Consider the following 21,789-nt stretch of genomic DNA (forward strand, 5'->3'; position numbering starts at 1 on the left):
GTCCTAGATCGAAATATATTGCCGAGGGGTTCCGATTCCAGCTGAATATTCTTGACAAAGGAAAGTCATAATGTGCTCTCAGTCAATCCGCCATGGTAGTGCAAATTTCCGCTATCTTTTTATCGGAGCACCTATGCTGCATAGTGAAAAAAAATCACTGAACCACCAGCAGAACACCTCCTTTCCCTTCGTTTCATAGAGTAGCAGGCATTTAGCAATAGCTCTTGAGTGCCCCGCTTCAATTAACTCTGGTAAACCAGCTGCAAACAATTTGTTCCTTTCTCGGCTTCTGTCAAAATTTTACACCAACTTTGTTCGCGTAATCTAGTAACCCCATTATCGCAAAATTATCGAGTTAACTTACGTTAAATTATCGAACTCCGATAATAGTTCAGTTGATTCATCGTTATCGTAGCAACCGATAACGTTGATCACAATCAACTTTATCGGCGATAACGATAAATCAACGATTAACAACCCTGATTGGGATGATACCGTGGCTGGGGGCACCATGGAAGCCTTGGTTGATTCATTTCACCATTTGATTTAAATTCCAGGACAATTTGGATACAATGTCGAATATGCCTGTTTTTGAGATGTTAGTAAAAGACCAATACTCAGAAGACAAAATTGGGTTGACACCGAGGCTGGGGACATCGTGGAAGCCTTGGTTGATTCTGTAGACCATTTGATTAGAACTCCAGGACAATTTGCAGATCTTAAAACATCTCATATACCTGGACTTGAGACGCAAGTGAAAGCCAAAGACTCGGAAGGCATGATTGGGATGACACCGCGGCTGAGGACATCATGCAAGCCTCAGTAGATTCGGTAGACCATTTGATTCAAACTGCAGGACAATTTGGAGATCTTACAACTTCATACATGCAAGAATTGAAGACGGAAGTGAAAGACAAATAATCAGAGGACAAAATTGGGTTGACACCGAAACTGGGGACATCATGGAAGCCTTGGTTGATTCGGTGGACCATTTGATTCGAACTTCAGGACAATTTGGAGATCTTAAAACACCTCATACGTCTTGTTTCGAGACGCAATTGAAACTGTGACAAATCCTCGGAGGACATAATTGAGTTGAAACCACGGCTTGGGACATCATGAAGGCTTTGGTTGATTCGGTAGACCATTTGATTCAAATTCCAGGACAATTTGGAGATCTTATAACATCTCCTGGATTTGGAGAGATCTTACAATACCTCATGTAAGACGCAAGTGAATGTTTTTGAAAGTATCATCACTATCAATAAATTAAGTGAAGTACTAGAAAATTTTATCAAAATTTTTTTTTACGACACATTCGGTTTACGTCCCCCCAATAAGTGACGTAAAAAAAGGGTTGAGTGTACATTAAACAGTTCAGAGACATTGAAAAATTGGTGGGCAGCATCAAGCGGGACAATATTGGTGGCAATATAGTTGCCACTGCCCGGCAAGCGGGACAACATTGGTGGCATTATATTGTCGGCGTAGCACCACCTTAGAATTCGGAAGTCGGGACTTCCGAACCGAACTTTCTTCCGAAGTTTTATCTGTCAAACTAATTGATGCGTTGTTTAGCGAGTCTAGCGCACCACTTCCGAAGTTGGAAAAGTTGCCTGTATCTGGATAAAAATCCAACTTCGGTATAAAAAGCGTTCTAAATTTATTCCGGATAGACAATAGTTGCCACTGCCCGGCAAGCGGGAAAACAGGCAACAACAAAAATAAATAAAAGATTTCTTAAAATGAGGTTTTACATAAAACAAGTCAAATCAAGGCACGTTACATTTTTTGATGAAGGGTGCTATAGTCGGAAAACGCATTACAAGTGGAAATTTTTTTTGTGCTTTTGTTCCCAAGGAGGGACCCTTGGGAAAAAAACACAATTTCGTCAAAAATTAAAAACCAAATATACAGAAAGGAAAAGCTTTTTTCACGCGAATCACGCCATAATCTAACACAGGAGATCCAAAATAATTAATACCAACGGGAATATATCTTTGTCGCTTTTTTAACGAATTATGTATGAAAATCCTTCTTCCACTCGAAACTTACGATCTGTTCGTAAAAAAACTGTTCTCAAATTGACATTTCAATTTTCTTTATGGCTCAAATTCATCTGGGGTGTTACTAGGAAGCAAAAAAAGCCACTACATGGGAAATAATAAGTAGAGCTCTTGTTAATAAATAGAAAAAATATAATTTGTTGGTGGCAATATAGTTGCCACTGCCTTATAAAGGGTTAAAGGCAAATATCCATTTCATTACTCCTTTGTCGTTATAGAGATTAGAACTCAAGACAAAATTTTCAAAACGACTTATCTGCTTTTGTAAACAAAGATTCAAACGACGATTTGACGAATCTGATAGCTCTCCTACGCAAACCAACACCATCAACAGGTAGCGGAATCCTTCACCTACCTAATGATGGTGTTGGTTTGCGTGGGAGAGCTATCAGATTCGTCAAATCATCATTTGAATCTTTGTTTACAAAAGCAGCTAAGTCGTTTTGAAAATTTTGTCTTGAACTAGTAAATCAGCACCTGTGGCTGTCGTGTCTTCAAGTTGAATTTCCGATTCGCGGAAGAACATAAATTTATTTTCCAACTCTGAAAAATTGTCGCGTTCGTTCTTTTAAAGAATAGTCCACAGAATGCCTTTATTCCATTTCTCCTCTGCTTCCTTTTGCTAATTTGCGGTTTTCTATTTCCTGGTTTGACCACAAGGTTTCTTCTTTTTGTTTCTCCCACAAAAAAAACACATAATTGAGCGTGAACTTACACACCGAATAATCTTGGCTAACTTGTTTCAGAATTATCCCAAATCAAATGAATGAAAAGGTAATACGGACTAATAGTGTGGGTTATATAGTTCACCAAGTTCAACCTTTTTCATTTATTGTAACGAAAGGGCTTCCAAGACGATTTTGTGATAGAAGGTCCGGAGAACCATAGTGTTATATACCAATCGACTCAGCTCAACAAATTGAGATGATGTCTGTCTGTGTGTGCGTGTGTTTATATATGTGCGCAAAATAAAACTCACTCATCTTTTAGGAACTTATCTTGATTCGATTTTCTTGCATTCGACGGGAAATCCTGTCCCATTGTTTCCTATTGAAAATTGGTCAGATCGGACTATGGGATAAAAGTTTTGCTATTTTGTCTTTCTCGCGTTTTTCTTTTATTATGTTTCGCATTGTCAGAATTCCGTAAAGCTACTAGACCACGTATAAACAAAGTCGCGATAGAAGTTTTTCATAAAATAGTGGATTCATAACTGATCCGAAAAGTTGGACTTCGGGTAAGTAATCTGAATCCAATATTTCTGATCCGTCATAAGCACTACACTACTAGCATTCTTTCTGTGACGCACAGCACGGGTAATTAGTAGTAGTAGTCGACTAAGTCGAGTCAAGTACGAGACAAGGAACTTGACTTAGTCGTCTAGCTCGAGTCAAGTACGAGACACTGAAGACGGCCTTACTGTTGAGGTCGAAATACGTATCTGATAAGTAACAATCAAGTGGTGGAATTATTTGGCATAGTACGAACTCATCTTATGACAATCATGTCACATTGTCATTGATAGCATAAATGGCATGTCAGAGTAAAATGAGCTGATATTATTTAAAATTAGTTTGTTGAAAGATAATATTTTGCATCATATTATTGTTTTAGTCTTTCCTGAAATTATATTCTTTTCATTCTACTTGCAGTGAGCCATTGTTACACTATGGCCACCCTGGAGCAGTGCCGGCAACTTACGGATTGTAACGGAGATCAATTCATCGAATTGCACAACTGTGAAGACCCTGGTCTAAGATACTCTGCCAAATTTCGGTTAGGCGATTTGACTTGGAAACTACATGGGCAAGAATGTTTGGCTACGATCGGATCGGGCTACGTGGCCTTAGTTTCCATTGATCTAAATGACGAATTGAACAGATCATGTGACTTCAATGAGGCACGAAACATTCTACTAAGAAATGTGAAGATAGAGCAAATTTTGTTGGACGAAATGAAGGACGATATGGTTGGGCTTGAGCGTTCTATTAAAATGCAATTGCTCGAGTTAGGAATGGAAGCCTCGAAACATCCTGCCAATGCCAAATGCTTGTTGGATCTTTTGAGAATAGCAAAGGGTCGTTTTGTAATCGATTCCCAATTCTGCAAGGATTTGTGCTCGAGTGAGCTAATCAACAGGAGGCATTTAAAAGTGTCTTGTGTAAAGTATGTTGCAATTAGAGACGCAATGAAAAGCCGAAGATCACTGCTACTAGAAAACATTTCAGTCAAAGAATGGAATGAGGGTACCAATTTTCTTAAAGAATATTTGCATAAATCAATTCTACTACACAAGAACGCACTGATGGAAAATAGTACTCCACAGATTAAAAGCATGATAAAGAAATTTAAACCAGTACGCAGCATACTGATCGGTTTAACGGATATTGGAATTTTATGTGACTTCGAACACATTCTGAATCATGCCGATTTTGGGTCAGTTCTGCCCATAATATTGGAAAATTTCGTCAACAGTCTGAATACGACTAAATTTGACGATTTTGGCTTTTGGCTCCCAACGATAAATGGTGTTTACGTACAAGTGGTTAAAAGCATGTTTGAAACAGCCTCTCGTTTTGAACATACAATTGACGCAAAACACATTCTCCGTTATTCTAAAAATCAATGGATAGTGGTCAAAAAGCCCAATGTAATCAATTCTTCGACGCATAGATGTTTCGAAGTGCAGCTCAACATGCTTGCCAGTTTGGCCAACCATTTCGAGCCTGGAAAGGCTACAGCCTGGCAGAAATATCCTTACACTTTTCGGATTGAGCTATTGCAACCTACGGATATGATTCTATGTGGGCAGCACGCGTGGCTCTGTCTGGCCGATGCCACCACATTCAGCATTTTTGAAGGTAATTTCGGACGGCTTAATCTGTGTTCAGATGTTTTAAAAATTGTGCACGAGTGTTTGCTGCTTGAAGATTTACAGTGTGAGCAAATGGAATTCAGTCGCAAGTTGATTCATAACCTGCTTGAGTTAGTGGCACAGGTGGAGCATGAACTGCATCTGAAGCACGACAAATTACAAGAAGAAATATTTCGAAAGCAGTCGAATATCCTCTACATCTTGTTTGTTCAACAAAAAGCAGCAAATTTGCTTTGCCATCCCATCGCTGTCTTCAAAAATAATTGGGAAAAGCTGTCCTTATCAAACTTTTCCAATACATTCAAAGGAAAGTATTTAAATCCATTAATGAATGAGATCAAGGGTATGCTATTGGAGCTAATATACAATGTGCTAGATAAGAAAGTCGACCTCGTAAGTATTTTAGACTTTTTAGCAGTGTGCAACAATTTCCTTGCGGAACTAGAAGGCTTCTCTTTCGAATGGTATTTGCGCTTCACAAATGAACGATTGAAAAATGCTCTATTGGAAGTTAAAATCATCGCAAGCACCAACACACAATTAAGTAGAACAGCATACGAGTGTTTCAGAGTTTCAAAACATTATTACAACACTTTTACGGAGATCTGTGCTATGGATGTAATTCCGGAACACTTCCAAATCGATATTGTTAGAGTTCTGCTGAAATACACCATCGAGCTAATGCGAAAACGTACATGGAGAAACGGAGACAAACTTCTGTCCAGTCATGATCAGCTTATCATTGCAACACTGATGCTTAATGTCTTCAGGGAGGCACTCGTTTATCTCAAGAAGCAACCGAATTACTTGAACTTCAACATATTTCGCGAAGAGTTCATCAAACCGTTTAGCAGCGCAGTTGAGAAATCTGACTCCTTGGGGAATTTTACCAAACGAGTGGCAGAGATAAACAAATACTTCGAACATATCCATCAAGAGAACGCAATTGATATCGAGAAGCGTTTCATTCCACTGCAAGTCAAGTAAGTGAACCTTTATCCTAGTAAATTTCTATTTCTGTTTGAAAAGACACATAAATTTGCAGGTCACCTCTGAAGCACTGCAAAAAGTTGATGGATGCTGACTGGGATCAGTATGTTGAACTTCACGATTCCAACTCCATTGGACTTCCGTATTCTGCAAAATTTCGCTACAGAAATCTGTACTGGAAGCTACACGGCACAGCATGTTTGATCACTGTTGGTACAGACTATGTGGCAAAAGCACGCATAGAAGGCATCGTCGAACTTAACGAAAGCAGTGACTTCCATAGAGCAAAGCAGATACTGCTTAGAAACATCAAGATCGAGAAGGTACTAAAGCCGCAAAACGGGGCACATTTCTTAACCACACAATGGCTGGAAATGTCGGATAAACGTCGGACCTGTACTGTAACCCAGCCGACATGGCTGGATTCAATTGAACTGTTCAACACGTGGTAAGTATAGGTTATCTATGAGTCGAGTTTTGATCATAACTCTCGCACACATGAAGGTAAACTCCAGCTACATTGGCTTGACAAATCAAAAATAAAACAAAAGTAGGATATCGGACCATTTGAAGAGCACTCCCCATTCCCCAACGTTCACAACTCGACCGCCTTTCAACCTTATAACTTGATTTTTCGTACATCAGTAGAAATCAGAAGTTTCTATTTATTTATTATTATTTACCGGTGATGGATCGACTGTATGTTTGATTCTATTTATTGAACGGCTACTCAGTCTTACAATTTTCACAACGAGTTTATTATTTACCCGACGTTTCGACACGGGAATTTATTATTTTCCCCTTGAAAAAGACACAATTCCCGTGTCGAAACGTCGGGTAAATGATAAACTCGTTGTGAAAATTGTAAGACTGAGTAGCCGTTCAATAAATAGAATTATTATTTATTTATTCAGACTAAGGCCGAAGTGGCCTGTGCATGTCTCCATTCGGCTCGGTCCATAGCTACACGTCGCCAACCACGCAGTCTACGGAGGGTCCGCAAGTCATCTTCCACCTGATCGATCCACCTTGCCCGCTGCGCACGAAGCCTTCCTGTGCCCGTCGGATCGTTGTCGAAGGCTACGTGCCCAGCCCACCGCAGTCGTCCGATTTTCGCGGTGTGAACGATGGATGGTTCTCTCAGCAGCTCATGCAACTCGTGGTTCATTCGCCTCCTCCACGTACCGTCCGCCATCTGCACCCCACCATAGATGGTACGCAGCACTTCCCTTTCGAAAATCCCAAGTGCGCGTTTGTCCTCCACGAGGATCGTCCTGGTCTCGTGTCCGTAGAGAACTATCGCTCTAATAGGCGTTTTGTAGATTGCCCGTTTGGTACGGCGGCGAACTCTATTCGATCGGAGCGTCTTGCGGAGTCCAAAGTAGGTACGATTTCCAGCCACTATGCGTCTCCAAATTTCTCTGCTGGTATCATTCTCGGCAGTCACCAGTGAGCCGAAGTACACAAATTCTCCTACCACCTCGATTTCGTCACCACCGATGCAAACTCGCGGTGGGTGCCTCACATTGTTTTTTCTTGAACCTTTTCCTATCATGTACTTCGTCTTCGACGTCCGATCCGCTTGGCTTCTCTCTTCAGTCTGATGTAGGCTTCCTCCATCTTCTCAAAGTTACGTGCCATAATATCTATGTCGTCGGCGAAGCCAAATGCTGGACGGACTTAATGAAAATTGTACCACTCGTGTTAATCCCTGCTCTTCGTATTACCCCTTCCAAAGCGATGTTGAATAGTAGACACGAAAGACCACGAACTACGCATCCGATCCATCGTCGCTTTGATCAACCGTGTTAGTTTATCCGGAAATCCGTGTTCGTGCATTAGCTGCCATTGCTGGTCCTGATCCAACGCGATCGAATGCTTTACTGAAATCTGTGTATAGAGCCTCTACATGATTCCCTGAGACCAATCTCTAAGGTTCGCCTCCGCTTAAATGAAAAACCTAGTAGAGTAGAGTGGGGCAAGAGTACGCACTTAGTTTTCAATCGAACATGGGGACCTTATGAAACAACGACATCTCGCAAACCCGCCACCCCTCCCCCGCAGTTATGCGTTGTGTCATTTATGGATGTTACTTTTGATAAAATGACATAATCATTTAGATGAAATTATGTTTTCAGACTATGTTTATATGTAAAACAATACCTAATACAATTTCATGATTTCGTTTCAACGCTTTGTTCGCTAAGTTGCTTCTAACACCAAATGGTTTCAGCTTATCCTTAGAAGGAGAGCTTGATAAATAATTTCCGATTTCTATCCCTTTTTTTTATTGTTGTGGATTTTTACGCTTCGGAAGAATTCTTATTTCGGACGAAGATACGGGTTTGACATCGGAACTTGAAGATTCATGCGTACTCTTGCCCCACACGTTCCTGCGTACTTTTACCCCACAGTCCCAATATTTATACAGTTAATGGTTTTGACCTATTGGAAAACCATCTCAATTGATGTTCTGCACCATAAAGTACTCTATACAATAGGTTATCGAAATGGTATAATGTACACCTGATTGAACGTATATATGGTAATGAAATACTAGTTGCGGAAACACAATTATTTTTAGCAAAATGATCAAAAAATTATCTTACTTCATATCTCTCTTGTTGTTTATTCAAATCGTTTACAATTACGCATATTCATAGTTGGTCAGAATCTGGGAGGGAGCTCTCGATACTACACACCAAATTAATATATACTGTCGTCATGCAACAAGTAAATTTTCAACAAGAAAAAACAATCAACGAAGGCGCCACTTGAAAAGACTAAATTTGGTTTTGCGTGTTATTGTTGTTATATTGCCTTCAAAAATTTTCGAGAGATTTTCGTTTTCGACTCACACTGATAGCTGGATTTCGGCTCGGCTTGACACACACATTTTTTTAATCTGTTTCTCCCCCCCACACGCTTAGATTGATTTACCTATTTATGGGCACTTGCTTCACTCATATATGGGTAAATTTAATTATACCAATATTATTAGTAAAATTTACCTAAAAAATCGGTTCAATTTACTGATATTCTGGAGAAACCGACCTTACCTATATATGAGTGATCGTATTTACCCATATTTGGGTGAAAAAATAAACATAACAAATACGTACTGAGCACCACCGGGGCCACCGTGATAATGTCGCAGTAGTGTGGAAATTTTCGCTGTTTAATGCTCGATACCGTCACAATCGACGAATATTCATGTAGTTCCGAGTGCAGTTCTTGATGTGAGGTAAATATTTTGTTATCTTTCAGTAAAATTGGTATATATTTATTTAATTACCATTCATTTTCTTCACACAGCTTTTCTCAACCAGTTCCGATCATTTTGAGCTGCTGTCGGATGTCAACCTCGCAAAAGGTGATCGTCGTTATATTATGAGAAGGAGGACTACTTTCTGAAACATCGGTGGAGAACTACTCACAGCTGCGAGTCTCTGATTCCGGTTTAGTACGTTCTTGAGACCTACCCCTAGTGTTACGGAATCAATGCGCCAACGACCATCGTAGTTTTGCCATTGAGAGCCCCGCCGATGTCCCGTGAAGATTGCGATTCCCACTTAACAGGGCCCCATTGCGCAGCATTTAACCATTGGTCCTTAAACGACTGCTCCTGTGCGGGTGCGAACATTGACGGCACCAGGCAGTCTGGCACCCAAGACATAAATGGGCTTAGCTAAAATTCTCTCGATCTTTTGCTAAAAGGTCCACCGAACGTAAAAATCATTTCCGGACGTAAGAATCATCCAACGTAAAGATGTTCTCGATGTTCAGTTCAATTCGCATGCTGCCTCGTCTTTTCGCTCCCGAAAGTGGCCGACAAGAACAGGTCGGAAAAAGGGGAAGGAGAAAAATTCAGTCGGACCGACAACCGATCGACGGGGGCATCGCCAGAGGGAACGTAAGCCAAGGAGGAGTTATTCTTTTTGTGTACCAAGAGCTGCTGTTTTATGCTGCTGCTCCAACATCCGGATCGCAGATTTTTTATTAGATTGGTAGGTTAGGTAGGGTGCCTTTTAAATCCCTTGAACCCAGTTTTCGCCCACTTTTGCTTCAAAATCATTTCTCAGAAACTAGTTGAGAAAACTTTATACACTTATTGAAAAAAATATGAAAACTCTGTATCTGTCTTACCCTATCATAAATATTTTAAATTAGATGAAATAAATAACAGTTCGATTTTTATATTTTTCAGATTTCGGTACGGTTAGTCGCGACGTTTCATCAATGTATCCAAGAGCATTATCTTCAGATACCATCACCAGTTCAGGAATTGTATTGCGTCAAATTCCGCACAGCTAACTTGTGATCCGGTGCTTGCTGCGATTGATGTTTCCTCCACCGCAGTGATGAGAAGCTGAGGGATGTTCCGGTTCGGCTGGAATTGCTACAATCAGATGCCATAAATGATTTCTCGCTTAACTTTTCAAAAGGACCTAAGTAACATTTTTTTCATGAATTAATTTGAATAGCGCAATCAACAGAACAACATGAAAGCTATTGATTGCACTATTCAAATTAATTCATGAAAAAATGTTACTTAGGACCTTTTGAAAAGTTAAGCGAGATTTCTCCCGCAGCTGCTTGTATTGAAGCAATATTCAGGCTTCCGGCAAATTTATTACATGAAAGATGTATTTATTTATTCCAATAAAATAATTGGCCTAATATTACTTATTATTTTTTTTATACGTGAAATATGAATTTTATTCAATGTGACTGTAAAAACAAAACAAAAAAAAATACTCATAAATAGGTAAATTTCACCTATAATGATGTACCCATAAATAGGTAAACATTACCAATATTTCTATGAACTACTTTTACTCAAATATGGGTAAATGGCATTTCACCCATAAATACGTATGTGCACTTTTCCTTGATTATAGGTAATGTTTACCCATATTTGGGTGAACTGAACTAAGCGTGCAGGTCAGAATTCGCTTTGACGCAGCCGCGCCGTTGCCATCTAGCGGCGACGGACGTGTGCGTGAAATCACTGTTTTTCAACATGGTGAAGTATAGGAAGTATATTTTAAAATGCTTTTAAAATGTTATTAACAGTGATATGTTGAACACTTTTAAATGCGTAGGGTTAGAATTTTGAAAAACTACATGTTAGGCTCTTCATCTACACATGTTTTTTTAATCAAAATAATTCAATTTTCGTGTTACCCATATGAAAGTAAATTAGATTTCTAACCCAAAAAAGTGGCTAAAATCTGTTTCAACGCTTTAATAAGCATTTTAAAATTGACGTCCTATATCCCTTGCTGGGTACCTGGATCGTATGAAAACAAATCCTATCCTTTCCGTGCGCGTGCAAGAGAAAGATGATTAAACGTCAGATAGCCTTATATCGCTTATCGATGTGCTTTACTACAGGTGTGGCCCAAACCCTTAAGTAGTATTTGTTCAGCGAACTTTCGCTCTTTTGAGAGGGAGAAACTCTCAGCTGGGCTACCGAAGATGGACGAGTGCGACCGAATGTGACGTCACGTCTGGCATACTCAGTACATTTTTTATAACAGACGTTATGTTTCACTCCGCCCGCCCACTATGGGTGGCAATGTTTTGGTTATTTTTTCGACTTATACAGACATAGAGGACTTTGGCCCACACCTTTACTGAAGCACATCGATCGCTTATTTAGGTAAGATATAGGGCACTGCACAGACTGCTTTGTCTCTTTCTCGCTGCAAAGAAATTAGAAAACCACAAGGCCATTAAACGTCAAAATTTATGAGGAACGAAAGAGAAAGAGATGTTTCCGTGCAGTGCCCTATATAAGCAAGTGAACAAAGTGAAAAAAAATCCCCCAGTAATGCACCATGGCAACGACGTCGCCGGTTTCAACACTATCTGCACGTCGTCGGTAGCGTCGTATGCAAGCAATCATTGATCAGCAACAGACAGTGATGTCGATATGAACTATTGTGCATTTAGACCAAAACTGTTTGTATGACGCTGATGAACTGGCAGCAAGGCCCACTTCCGACGAGATTCACACGGAAAAATAAATTAAATATGCAGCATATACTGCACGGTGTTATCTGTCACAAAATCGAGCTTGTTTTGTCGCTGACAACGTCGCTGGCACCACATTGAAGTTCGAAGGTCGATTTCCACACTTCCGAACGCTCTTCCGACAATGTGTTGGTATAGCAATTTCAAATTTTGTTCTGACGTTCATGACGTCGGAAGTAAGTTCGGAAGTAAAGCGTCGGAAGTCGGAATGCAATTTAGTGCTGGCGACACAATATTGTGAAATCATAGCAGAAACATGTAAAATATCGATAAAATTAATCAATCTTTCCCTAACGCATTATGTATTGATGCAGTAATAATATCTTATTGATTCTGTTTCGAAGTGCATTGTAAAAACTGAAAAATCGGAGCAAAAAATGATCTTGTTATTGGTGTGTTTGAGCAGCTGGCAACAACGGTTTAAGATGTAAACATAAACAGCCAGCATCGTAAAAACAGGTAAAAACATAATCCATAAATCTCGATTGCTTTGAGAATAGGTCGTATGTGCAAAAGAGAGGCTCTCTTTGTTCACGCTCTCTTTCGCTTGTACATAAGCTAATTTTTCATCTCCTCGTTTGTCGGGTGAAGATCACTGCGTCCAGATTTTAGGACTATTGTGATATACCCTTTTACTGTGAAATACGCAAGTTATCTCAGTAACATGTTTGTCACTGAGATACCTTGGTATCGACTGAACTCAAGACCATCTATTATTGATGAATAGAGATCCTGAGTTACAGTATGTGACTCCCCCATTCTGGCGAGACTAGCTTTATGAAGCCAACCACGTCCTTGGGGGATAAGATCCATATGTCAGCAGGCCCTAAAAAGGGCTTGCTGAGAACCCTGAACCTACGTTGGGTGAGTGCACTGCAATAGCAGAGGATGTGTTCTGATGTTTCTCTCTCCTCGTCACAGAAGCGGCAATTTGAGGTTTGGATTGCTCCGATCTTTTGTAGATGGTATCTGCAGGGCAGTGTCCAGTTATTAGACCGGTGTAGATGTTGAGATCCCTTTTGTTGAGACCTAATAGTTGTTGGGTTTTCTTGGGGTTAATCGTTACGAGCCTTTTGGATTGGCTCGTATGGGGAAGTGCATTCCAGTTTGATGTGATTTGACTGACCATATATTTGTTCCGTTCCATTTTTACAGAGCAGTCTGAGATCCCGCAGAAGGGCTCAGGGCCAATGAACCTTTCATTAGATCCATTCCTGGCTAGCTCATCAGCAATCTCGTTTCCCTCTAGACCCGTATGTCCTGGGATCCAATATAGGTAGACTCGATTGCGTATGGATAAGTTTTTCAAAGCCAGAATGCATTCCCACACTAGCTTTGAGTTACAAGTGTAGTTATTAAGCGACTTACAGTCACTCTCAAAATTGAGCGTACAGTATGGATTAGTTGACTACATTCGAAAATTTCAAAGGAAATTCATTAGTTAGCTCGGTTGTTTTAATGCATTTCAATATTCATCCCTTCCTTCAATGTATGCGTACATAAAATTGTTGAAATTGTTTCTCTAAAGTTCATTTATTTGAAAATAATCTCAAAATACGCCTATTAGATGTGACAAAATTGAGCGTACAGCTAATGTTTTTCTATAAAATTTCTTATTATAAACACGATTAATGTATTTTTATATTGTTCTTTCATGATTATATTTATAATAATAAACATCCGCTACTTAAACATTCAATGTTTTGAAATTAAACCATGTTTTGGTCAAAATGGCGAACAAGTGAGAAGTAAGAACATTGCTTTTTAACAATTCAATGCCTGTGGGCAAAATAAATGCTTTAATTTGTATGTTTCACCGGCATAGTATCCTATATATTTCTGATAATCGAAATCGAGTGAGACATACGATAAATTTGTCAAAATTCAGTCGGTAAATGATGAAAACAGATGTAAACATACAGAGAAAACGACAAATGTTAGGAATGACATAATTCAAATTTAGAATTTCTTTAACTTAAATTTGTTTTAAAGCTCGATTATTGTCTCAGGTATTTCATTAAGAGTAATATTATTGAATCCAATCATTCACAGTTAAATTCTAAAAGTACAAGGTGCATGTTAAGGTACCGAACATAAAAACAGCTTTTCAACCCCGTAGAGCACTTCTGATTAAATATTGTAAATATAGCCTCAAATCGTAATTTCATAATTAAATTTGGATTAAACTCCACGATCTGTTACCATAAGGGATGCAATTGGATGATTTCCATGTGGCGAGTAAAATAAACTTTTTAAGAGTTTGGCAGCTTATTTAATGATATCTTGGTGAATTTAAATGATTCAACCAAATTTGTTCCTACGGTGACTGAGTCTTCAAATATGATATGACATCTTATAATGTATCCGTGTGCTGCTCTTTTAGTAATATTATTATTAATGAGTGTCCTGAACTTATAAGCTACCTATACATCGACTTTTAAATAAAGTTATACTTAATTTGAAATATGCCGTTCCCAACATTTGTCGTTTTCTTTGTATGTTTACATCTGTTTTCATCATTTACCGACTGAATTTTCCCAAATTTATCGTATGTCTCGCTCGATTTCGATTGTCTATCATATATAAGACACAATGCCGGTGAAATCCATATCTTAAAGCATCTATTTTGCCCAGCAGCATTGAATTGTTAAATAACATTGTTTATACATCTTACTTGTTCGCCATTTTGATTAAAACATGGTTTAATTTCAAAACATTGAATGTTTAAGTAGCGGATGTTTATTATTATAAATATAATCATGAAAAATAAGAAATTTTATAGAAAAACATTAGCTGTACGCTCAATTTTGTCACATCTGATAGGCGTATTTTGAGATTATTTTCAAATAAATGAACTTTAGAAAAAAAATTTCAACCATTTTATGTACGCATACATTGAAGGAAGGGATGAATATTGAAATGCATTAAAAACCACCGAGCCAACAATTAAATTTCCTTTGGAATTTTCGAATATATTCATCTAATCTATGGTGTACGCTCAATTTTGAGAGTGACTGTAAGTGCCGCTTGGCTGTCAGAGAAAATACATATTTTTGCAAATCTATACTTTCTCCTCAGGCATAATAACACGCATTCTAATATTGCATATATTTCCGCCTGAAATACTGTGGGCCACTGTCCTAAGTGGACAGAAATTTTTGTTGTAGGGCCATAGATTCCGGATCCTGTCAGATTATTCATTTTCGAACCATCTGTGAAGAAATTTATAGAGCCTGTTGGAACGCTGGGTCCACCTCCTTCCCACTCCTGGCGGGAAGGAATGAACACATCGTAAGGTAAGCCATAATTGACTACCGTTTCCATCCAGTCACTACAAATTCCTATTGCGGGATTTATGGCAAATTCATTTAATATGCTGAGGTGACCCGTAAGGTCTCCCGACAGCAGTGTTTTTGTTCTCTTTAACCTTAGAGCACTTTTTTCCGCTTCCAGCTTTATGAATTGATCTAACCGGGGCAAGTGAAGCATTGCGTCTAGGGCCAAAGTGGGTGTACTACGAACTGCACCAGTGATGGCTATGCAAGCGGTGCGTTGGATTTTGTTGAGCTTAGCCCTTGCAGCAGCCTCATTAGTTTTAGGCCACCAGACAAGGGAAGCGTAAGTTGTCCTGGGACGGACAATGGTTTTATATATCCACATGATCATACTTGGTTTTAGGCCCCATCTTTTACCAAGGGTTTTTGAACAAACCCAAAGTGTATTGAGACCTTTCTGCACAACTGATTGGAGATGAGAGTTCCAATTAAGCTTTGCGTCGAGTATGACACCTAGATATTTTACTTCACTTGAATAAACTAATTGTGTTTGATTCAAGAAAAGGGGTTTCAGTTGTACCTTTCTCCGTTTGGTGAAAGGGATAATGGAAGTTTTTGTAGGATTTATGCCTAGTTGATACTTTTGACACCAGGAAAAAGTGTGATTTAGGGCAGATTGCATTCTTTCCACGATAACACTTTCGAATTTGCCTCGTACAATAATGACAACGTCATCAGCATATCCAACCACTTCGAAGCCTCTTCTCTCTAAGCTGTCTAGAAGCTCATCCACCACCAGTGACCACAACAAAGGAGAAAGCACTCCGCCTTGCGGACACCCCCTTGTTGCTTTAACAGTGATGTATGAACCGCTAAGCTCAGAGGAGATTTTCCGATTAGCTAGCATAGCATGTACCCAGGTAACAATGCATGGGTCGAATTTTCTCCTCAACATTGCTGACCCTATAGACGAATAAGAAGCGTTATCGAATGCGCCCTCAATATCAAGAAATGCTACAAGAGCAATTTCTTTTGCATTAAGTGTTTTTCGATTTTTTGAACTACCGTATGTAGTGCCGAGATCGTAGATTTTCCACTTTGATAAGCGAATTGGTTTTTTGACAAAGGCATTGCTTTCATAAATTTGTGATTTATGTACTCGCATAGTACCTTTTCCATAATTTTGAGCATTACAGAGGATAAACTTATCGGCCTGAATGCTTTGGGGTTGGTTTTATCTCTCTTGCCTGCCTTCGGAATGAAGACAGCCCGGATTTGACGCCAATCGTTAGGTATGTGCCCCAAAATCAGACTCGCCTTAAAAATCTCAACCAAGGGTGGAACCAGTGCCAGGAGACTTAAATGGCTCGAAAGATCTCACAGCCCTCTCAACCCTGGCCCGAGTGAAAGCTTCCTTTGCAACCTTTATTGCGTCTTTTTTAGATCCAGAAACCCATGATTGGATCTCTTGTGGATCTGAGACAGCAATTCCAGTGCCTTGGTCGCCGATGCTCGACTCAGGGATTGAATCAGTGGATCTTTAACAATTCGCTCAGTGTATCGCTAGGCTCTACAGTGAGCGAACCATCCGTCTTTCGGAGGCTACCCACACCATTGGAGTGGTCTTTTGAAAGAGTTTTTTGGAGTCTGGCCACTACGGGTGTATTCTCTATGCTTTCACACATTAGAATCCACGATTTCCGTTTGGCTGACCTTATTTCTTTGTTGTAGTTCGTCAGGGCCTTTCTGTATAGGCTCCAATCGCCGGTTCATTCATTTTGCATATTTTGACACATTTTCACTTCAGAACGCTAGACAAAGCTATAATCTTTAGATATCTGCCAAGAAATCTGAAGTAAACTTTATTATAAATCTGTAATATTCGAAAGAGAATGGAGGCAAAGAGAGACTCTCTTTTGCACATACGACCTATTCTCAAAGCACTCTAGAAATATTCACCTACACCAAAGAAAAACTGATGCTTTTCTGACAAATTCCATCAGTTAATCCCATACTTAGATTGTATTGATTAATACTGCGTGTAAATTAGGCTGAATTATTCCGAATACGTTCAATGTTTACTGTTGTCGGATGTTAACAAAAAATGAATCCCACGTGGATGCTTACTGAATTGGTATTGGAAGTTTCCACCACTACAAATCCATGGTTGATGATTTTTATGACACAATCACATAGAAATTTGAGTGTCACAAGGCTTCACCTTAAACATTAAACGCAAAGCGCATCTTAGGGCCGATGCCCACGTAGCGTCTTTTCAACTCAGCGTTAAAAAGACTTATGTGTACATCGAGAAAATCCGGTAACGCAGCGTCGGTCGCAACGTTGATGCATATCTGCGTTATTTGACAATGTTAGTCTTAGATCCTATATCCATAAAAAAATAAACGAAAAAACAGGTTGCGATTCAGTCTCAATTTCCACGATTTCCACACAAAAAAAAGTGAAAAGAAAAAATGGAAAAATTAAAAAAAAATAATTCCGCCGCCGACACTTTTGCATCAGCTGCATTTTGCAGCGGACTGCAGCTAAATTTTGAAAAATGTTCATTTTTTTATTATCAGACCAAGGCCGGAGTGGCCTGTGTTGCACATAAAAGTCTTCTCCATTCAGCTCGGTCCATGGCTGCACTTCGCCAACCACGCAGTCTGCGGAGGGTCCGCAAATCGTCCTCCACCTGATCGATCGACCTTGCCCGCTGTGCACCTCGCCTTCTTGTTTCCGTCGGATCGTTGTCGAGAACCATTTTCACCGGATTACTGTCCGACATTCTGGCTACGTGCCCGGCCCACCGCAGTCTTACGATTTTCGCGGTGTTAACGATGGATGGTTCTCCCAACAGCTGATGCAACTCGTGGTTCATTCGCTTCCTCCACGTACCGTCCGTCATCTGCACCCCACCATAGATGGTACGCAGCACTTTCCTTTCGAAAACTCCCAGTGCGCATTGGTCCTTCACGACCATCGTCCAGGTCTCCTGTCCGTAGAGAACTACCGGTCTTATAAACGTTTTGTATATAGTCAGTTTGGTACGGCGGCGAACTCTATTCGATCGGAGCGTCTTACGGAGTCCAAAGTACGTACGATTTCCAGCCACTTTGCGCCTCCGAATTTCTCTGCTGGTATCGTTATCGACGGTCACCAGTGAGCCCAAGTACACGAATTCTTCAACCACCTCGATTTCGTCACCACCGATACAAACTCGTGGTGGGTTGCTTACATTGACCTCTCTTCAGCCTCTTCCTATCATGTACTTCGTCTTCGATGTGTTGATGACTAGTCCAATCCGTTTAGCTTCACTTTTCAGTCTGATGTAGGCTTCCTCCATCCTCTCAAAGTTACGTGCCATGATATCAATATCGTCGGCCACCAAACCAAATAACTGGACGGATTTTGTGAAAATCGTACCACTCGTGTCACCCTGCCCTTCGTCGTATTCCCTCCAAAGCGATGTTGAATAGCAGACACGAAAGACCATCACCTTGCCGTATTCCTCTGCGGGTTTCGAAGGGGGGTTTCGGGTTTCGAAGAATGCTCCTGAAACTCGAACTACGCACATCACCCGATCCATCGTCGCCTTGATCAACCGTATCAGTTTATCCGGAAATCCGTTTTCGTGCATTAGCTGCCGTAGCTGGTCCCGATCGATTGTATCATATGCGGCTTTGAAGTCGATAAATAGATGATGTGTGGGCACGTTGTATTCGCGGCATTTCTGCAATACCTGACGTATGGTGAACACCTGGTCTGTGGTAGCGCGTTCACCCATAAATCCCGCCAGGTACTGCCACATGAACTCTCTTGCAATTGGTGTTAGTCGGCGGCATAAAATTTGGGAGAGTACCTTGTAGGCGGCATTCAGCAATGTGATTGCGCGGTAGTTCCTACATTCCAGCTTATCGCCCTTTTTGTAGATGGGACACACGACACCTTCCATCCACTCCTGCGGCAGAACCTCATCCTCCCAAATCTTGGTAATCCCCAGTGCAGCGCTCTAGCCAGTGTTTCACCTTCGTGTTTGAACAGCGCTCCTGATAGTTGGTCAACTCCAGGGGCTTTGTTGTTTTTCAGCCGGCCGATCTCCTCCTGGATTTCCTGGAGATTCGGAGCCGGAAGTCGCATGTCCTGCGCGCGTGCTCCTAGGTTCATTACCATACCGCCACCGTTGTCTGCCATATCGCCATTCAGGTGCTCTTCGTAGTGCTGCCGCCACCTTTGGATCACCTCACCAGGCTTGCAAATATTCGGCAGCAATCGATAAAGGTGATGTTTTTTTATTTCATTTTTTTATTTTCTTCCTTCCTTGAAATCGATCTCACATTCCCGAAGAGGGAGAGAGGTAAACAACAGAACTCACATCACCCAGTGCGCCACGAATATGAAATTCACCACAGTCAAATGTACACATTCACCCTGCAAATGTGTAAGTGTTCGTAGTTCAGTGTTGAGTGTTTTTGATACTTTGTGAACTTTAAGTCGTGAAATGTTTAACAGAACAAGTAGTGTCCGCATATGTAGTCCAGTTTTCTCCGTATTATGGTGTTTTGTCCCCCCACTGTGCAGTACGCAGCCAACGCCACCTGAAGGGTTTAAAACCCCACCACCAGAGTTCACTCCCGACTTCAGCTTGGTAGCAAAGAGGACGCCATGATTATCGTTTCTTGAAAGAGAAAAAAGATGGAAAAACGGAGAGTAACACGGTGATGGCGAAAGGTAGAGGATCGTCCTCCTTAATCTACCGAACGAAATAGTAAATTCCGGAACTGTAGAGTGCGCCGCCATTCGGTGGTACAAAACCAAGTTGATGACCCCCCCCCTTTCCCTTGGGGACAGTTCCGGAGATGCAGGCCGACGACCGAGTCCGTCAACATACTCGAAGAGGCTCCTGGATGGCGCATGAGTCTGGAGAGGACGCCATTGCATCCCATCGCCAAGTCTGAGTGTGGAGGAGTGCTAGCCGCTAATTGGCGGGAAAGGAGTGTCAAGTCGGGAACGGCAGTTCCATCGATACGAGCCAAAATCCGAGTCCGTCAACACGCTTGGAGAGGCTCCGGATGGCGTACGAACCTGCAGAGGACGCTATTAGGAGGACCGAACCCATTCCGTTGCGTGAAGAGCCGCTGATTGGCGGCAAAGAAGTGAATACCGTGGAACTCAGGTTAGCGTAGTATAAGAAAGTGGGACAGTGTGGAAGAGTGTCGGAAAAGTCCGAATAAATGTTGTCAGCAATACCAAATAATGTGAGTTTTTCTATGCTTCAGTGCGGTCATTCCTTGTATCTCGAATCTTCCCGTTAAGCATGCCGACCCTGAGGTGTATTGTAGTCAGGGAGTTTCAGGAAGGCTCCCCGCTGAGCAACCGGCAGTTACAAATGACAAAAAACCACCACGCTTTTATATGGGCCACCCACATTCATGCAGTAACGCACGAACAGAGCAGCCTGTCAGAGCGACTTCTGTTGGGTTGAGTGGTGAATTGAATGGTTGGTGCTGGAATGATTTTTTGACTGCCTTGTCGTTGACAGTCGCACTCACGACGGCGGCGATGAGATTGACCGTAGAATATGCTGAGATCCATGTATTTCACTGCATTGACTTTGACATATTTCAACCCTGCACCTCACGCTCGTTTGTAAGAAGGTTCCCGTTTATGTCCTTACACATATCGGGCTGTGGCACGTGGCCCTTACGTGAACGGTTCAACTTCTCATAGAACTTTCGTGCGTTATTAGCGCGGTACAGTTCCTCCGTCTCCTCACGATCTCGATCTTCCTGCTGGCGCTTTTTCCTCCGGAAAATCGAGTTTTGTCTGTTCCGCGCCCGTTTGTATCGTGCCTCGTTCGCCCTCGTTCGGTGTTGCAGCAATCTCGCCCATGCTGCATTCTTCTCCTCAATTAACTGCTCACATTCGCCGTCATACCGGTCGTTTCTCTGATCCGGAGCCACCGTGCCTAGTGCAGCGGTTGCGGTGCTTCCAATGGCGGATCGAATATCTCTCCAGCCATCTTCAAGAGATGCTGCGCCTAATCTTGGGCTAGTCTACCGTCTTGTAGCCGCCCATAGTTTAGCCGCGGCGAACGACTCCGACGCGTGTTGATCACCGTCGAGAGTTTTGAGCGCAGACATACTGAAACGATGTAGTGGTCGGATTCAATATTCGCACTGCGGTAAGTGCGTACGTTCGTGATGTCGGAGAAGAATTACCGTCGATTAGAACGTGGTCGATTTGGTTTATCGTTACTTGATTAGATGATTTCCATGTGGCCTTGTGGATATTCTTGCGGGGGAAGAAAGTGCTTCGGACTACCATTCCGCGGGAGGCTGCAAAGTTTATGCATCAATGGCCGTTGTCAGCGGCTAAACGATTTTTCTTGTGCAGAATAATCAATTCAGCCAAATGAAAATTTCGGCCAAAGGGCTCTTTCTGCCAAGCGACCATGTCGGTCAATGAGAATTTTCGGCCAAGTGAGCTATTCGGCCAGCCATTTTTTTCAGCCAAAGGCTACATGAGCTTCGGCTAAATGGTA

The 21,789-nt window shown here is 41.2% G+C and overlaps 1 protein-coding gene and 1 long non-coding RNA gene across 3 annotated transcripts in view; one reads left to right on the forward strand and one right to left on the reverse strand.

The window, feature by feature from the left end:
• LOC134214106 (uncharacterized) overlaps positions 1 to 21,789 on the reverse strand; it is a 79,690-nt gene that overhangs the window by 34,725 nt on the left and 23,176 nt on the right. The window lies entirely within an intron of this gene.
• LOC134218101 (uncharacterized) overlaps positions 1 to 21,789 on the forward strand; it is a 60,035-nt gene that overhangs the window by 31,166 nt on the left and 7,080 nt on the right. For both annotated transcript variants that reach the window (XM_062696970.1, XM_062696969.1), the window contains 2 exons: positions 3,719 to 5,924; positions 5,987 to 6,379. In XM_062696970.1, the coding sequence (XP_062552954.1) occupies positions 3,736 to 5,924; positions 5,987 to 6,379 (2,582 nt within the window). In that variant the 5' untranslated portion in view covers positions 3,719 to 3,735. The remainder of the gene's footprint in view (positions 1 to 3,718; positions 5,925 to 5,986; positions 6,380 to 21,789) is intronic.

The sequence above is a fragment of the Armigeres subalbatus genome, chromosome 2 (genome assembly GCF_024139115.2).
Source record: "Armigeres subalbatus isolate Guangzhou_Male chromosome 2, GZ_Asu_2, whole genome shotgun sequence".
Classification (NCBI taxonomy): Eukaryota; Metazoa; Arthropoda; class Insecta; order Diptera; family Culicidae; genus Armigeres; species Armigeres subalbatus.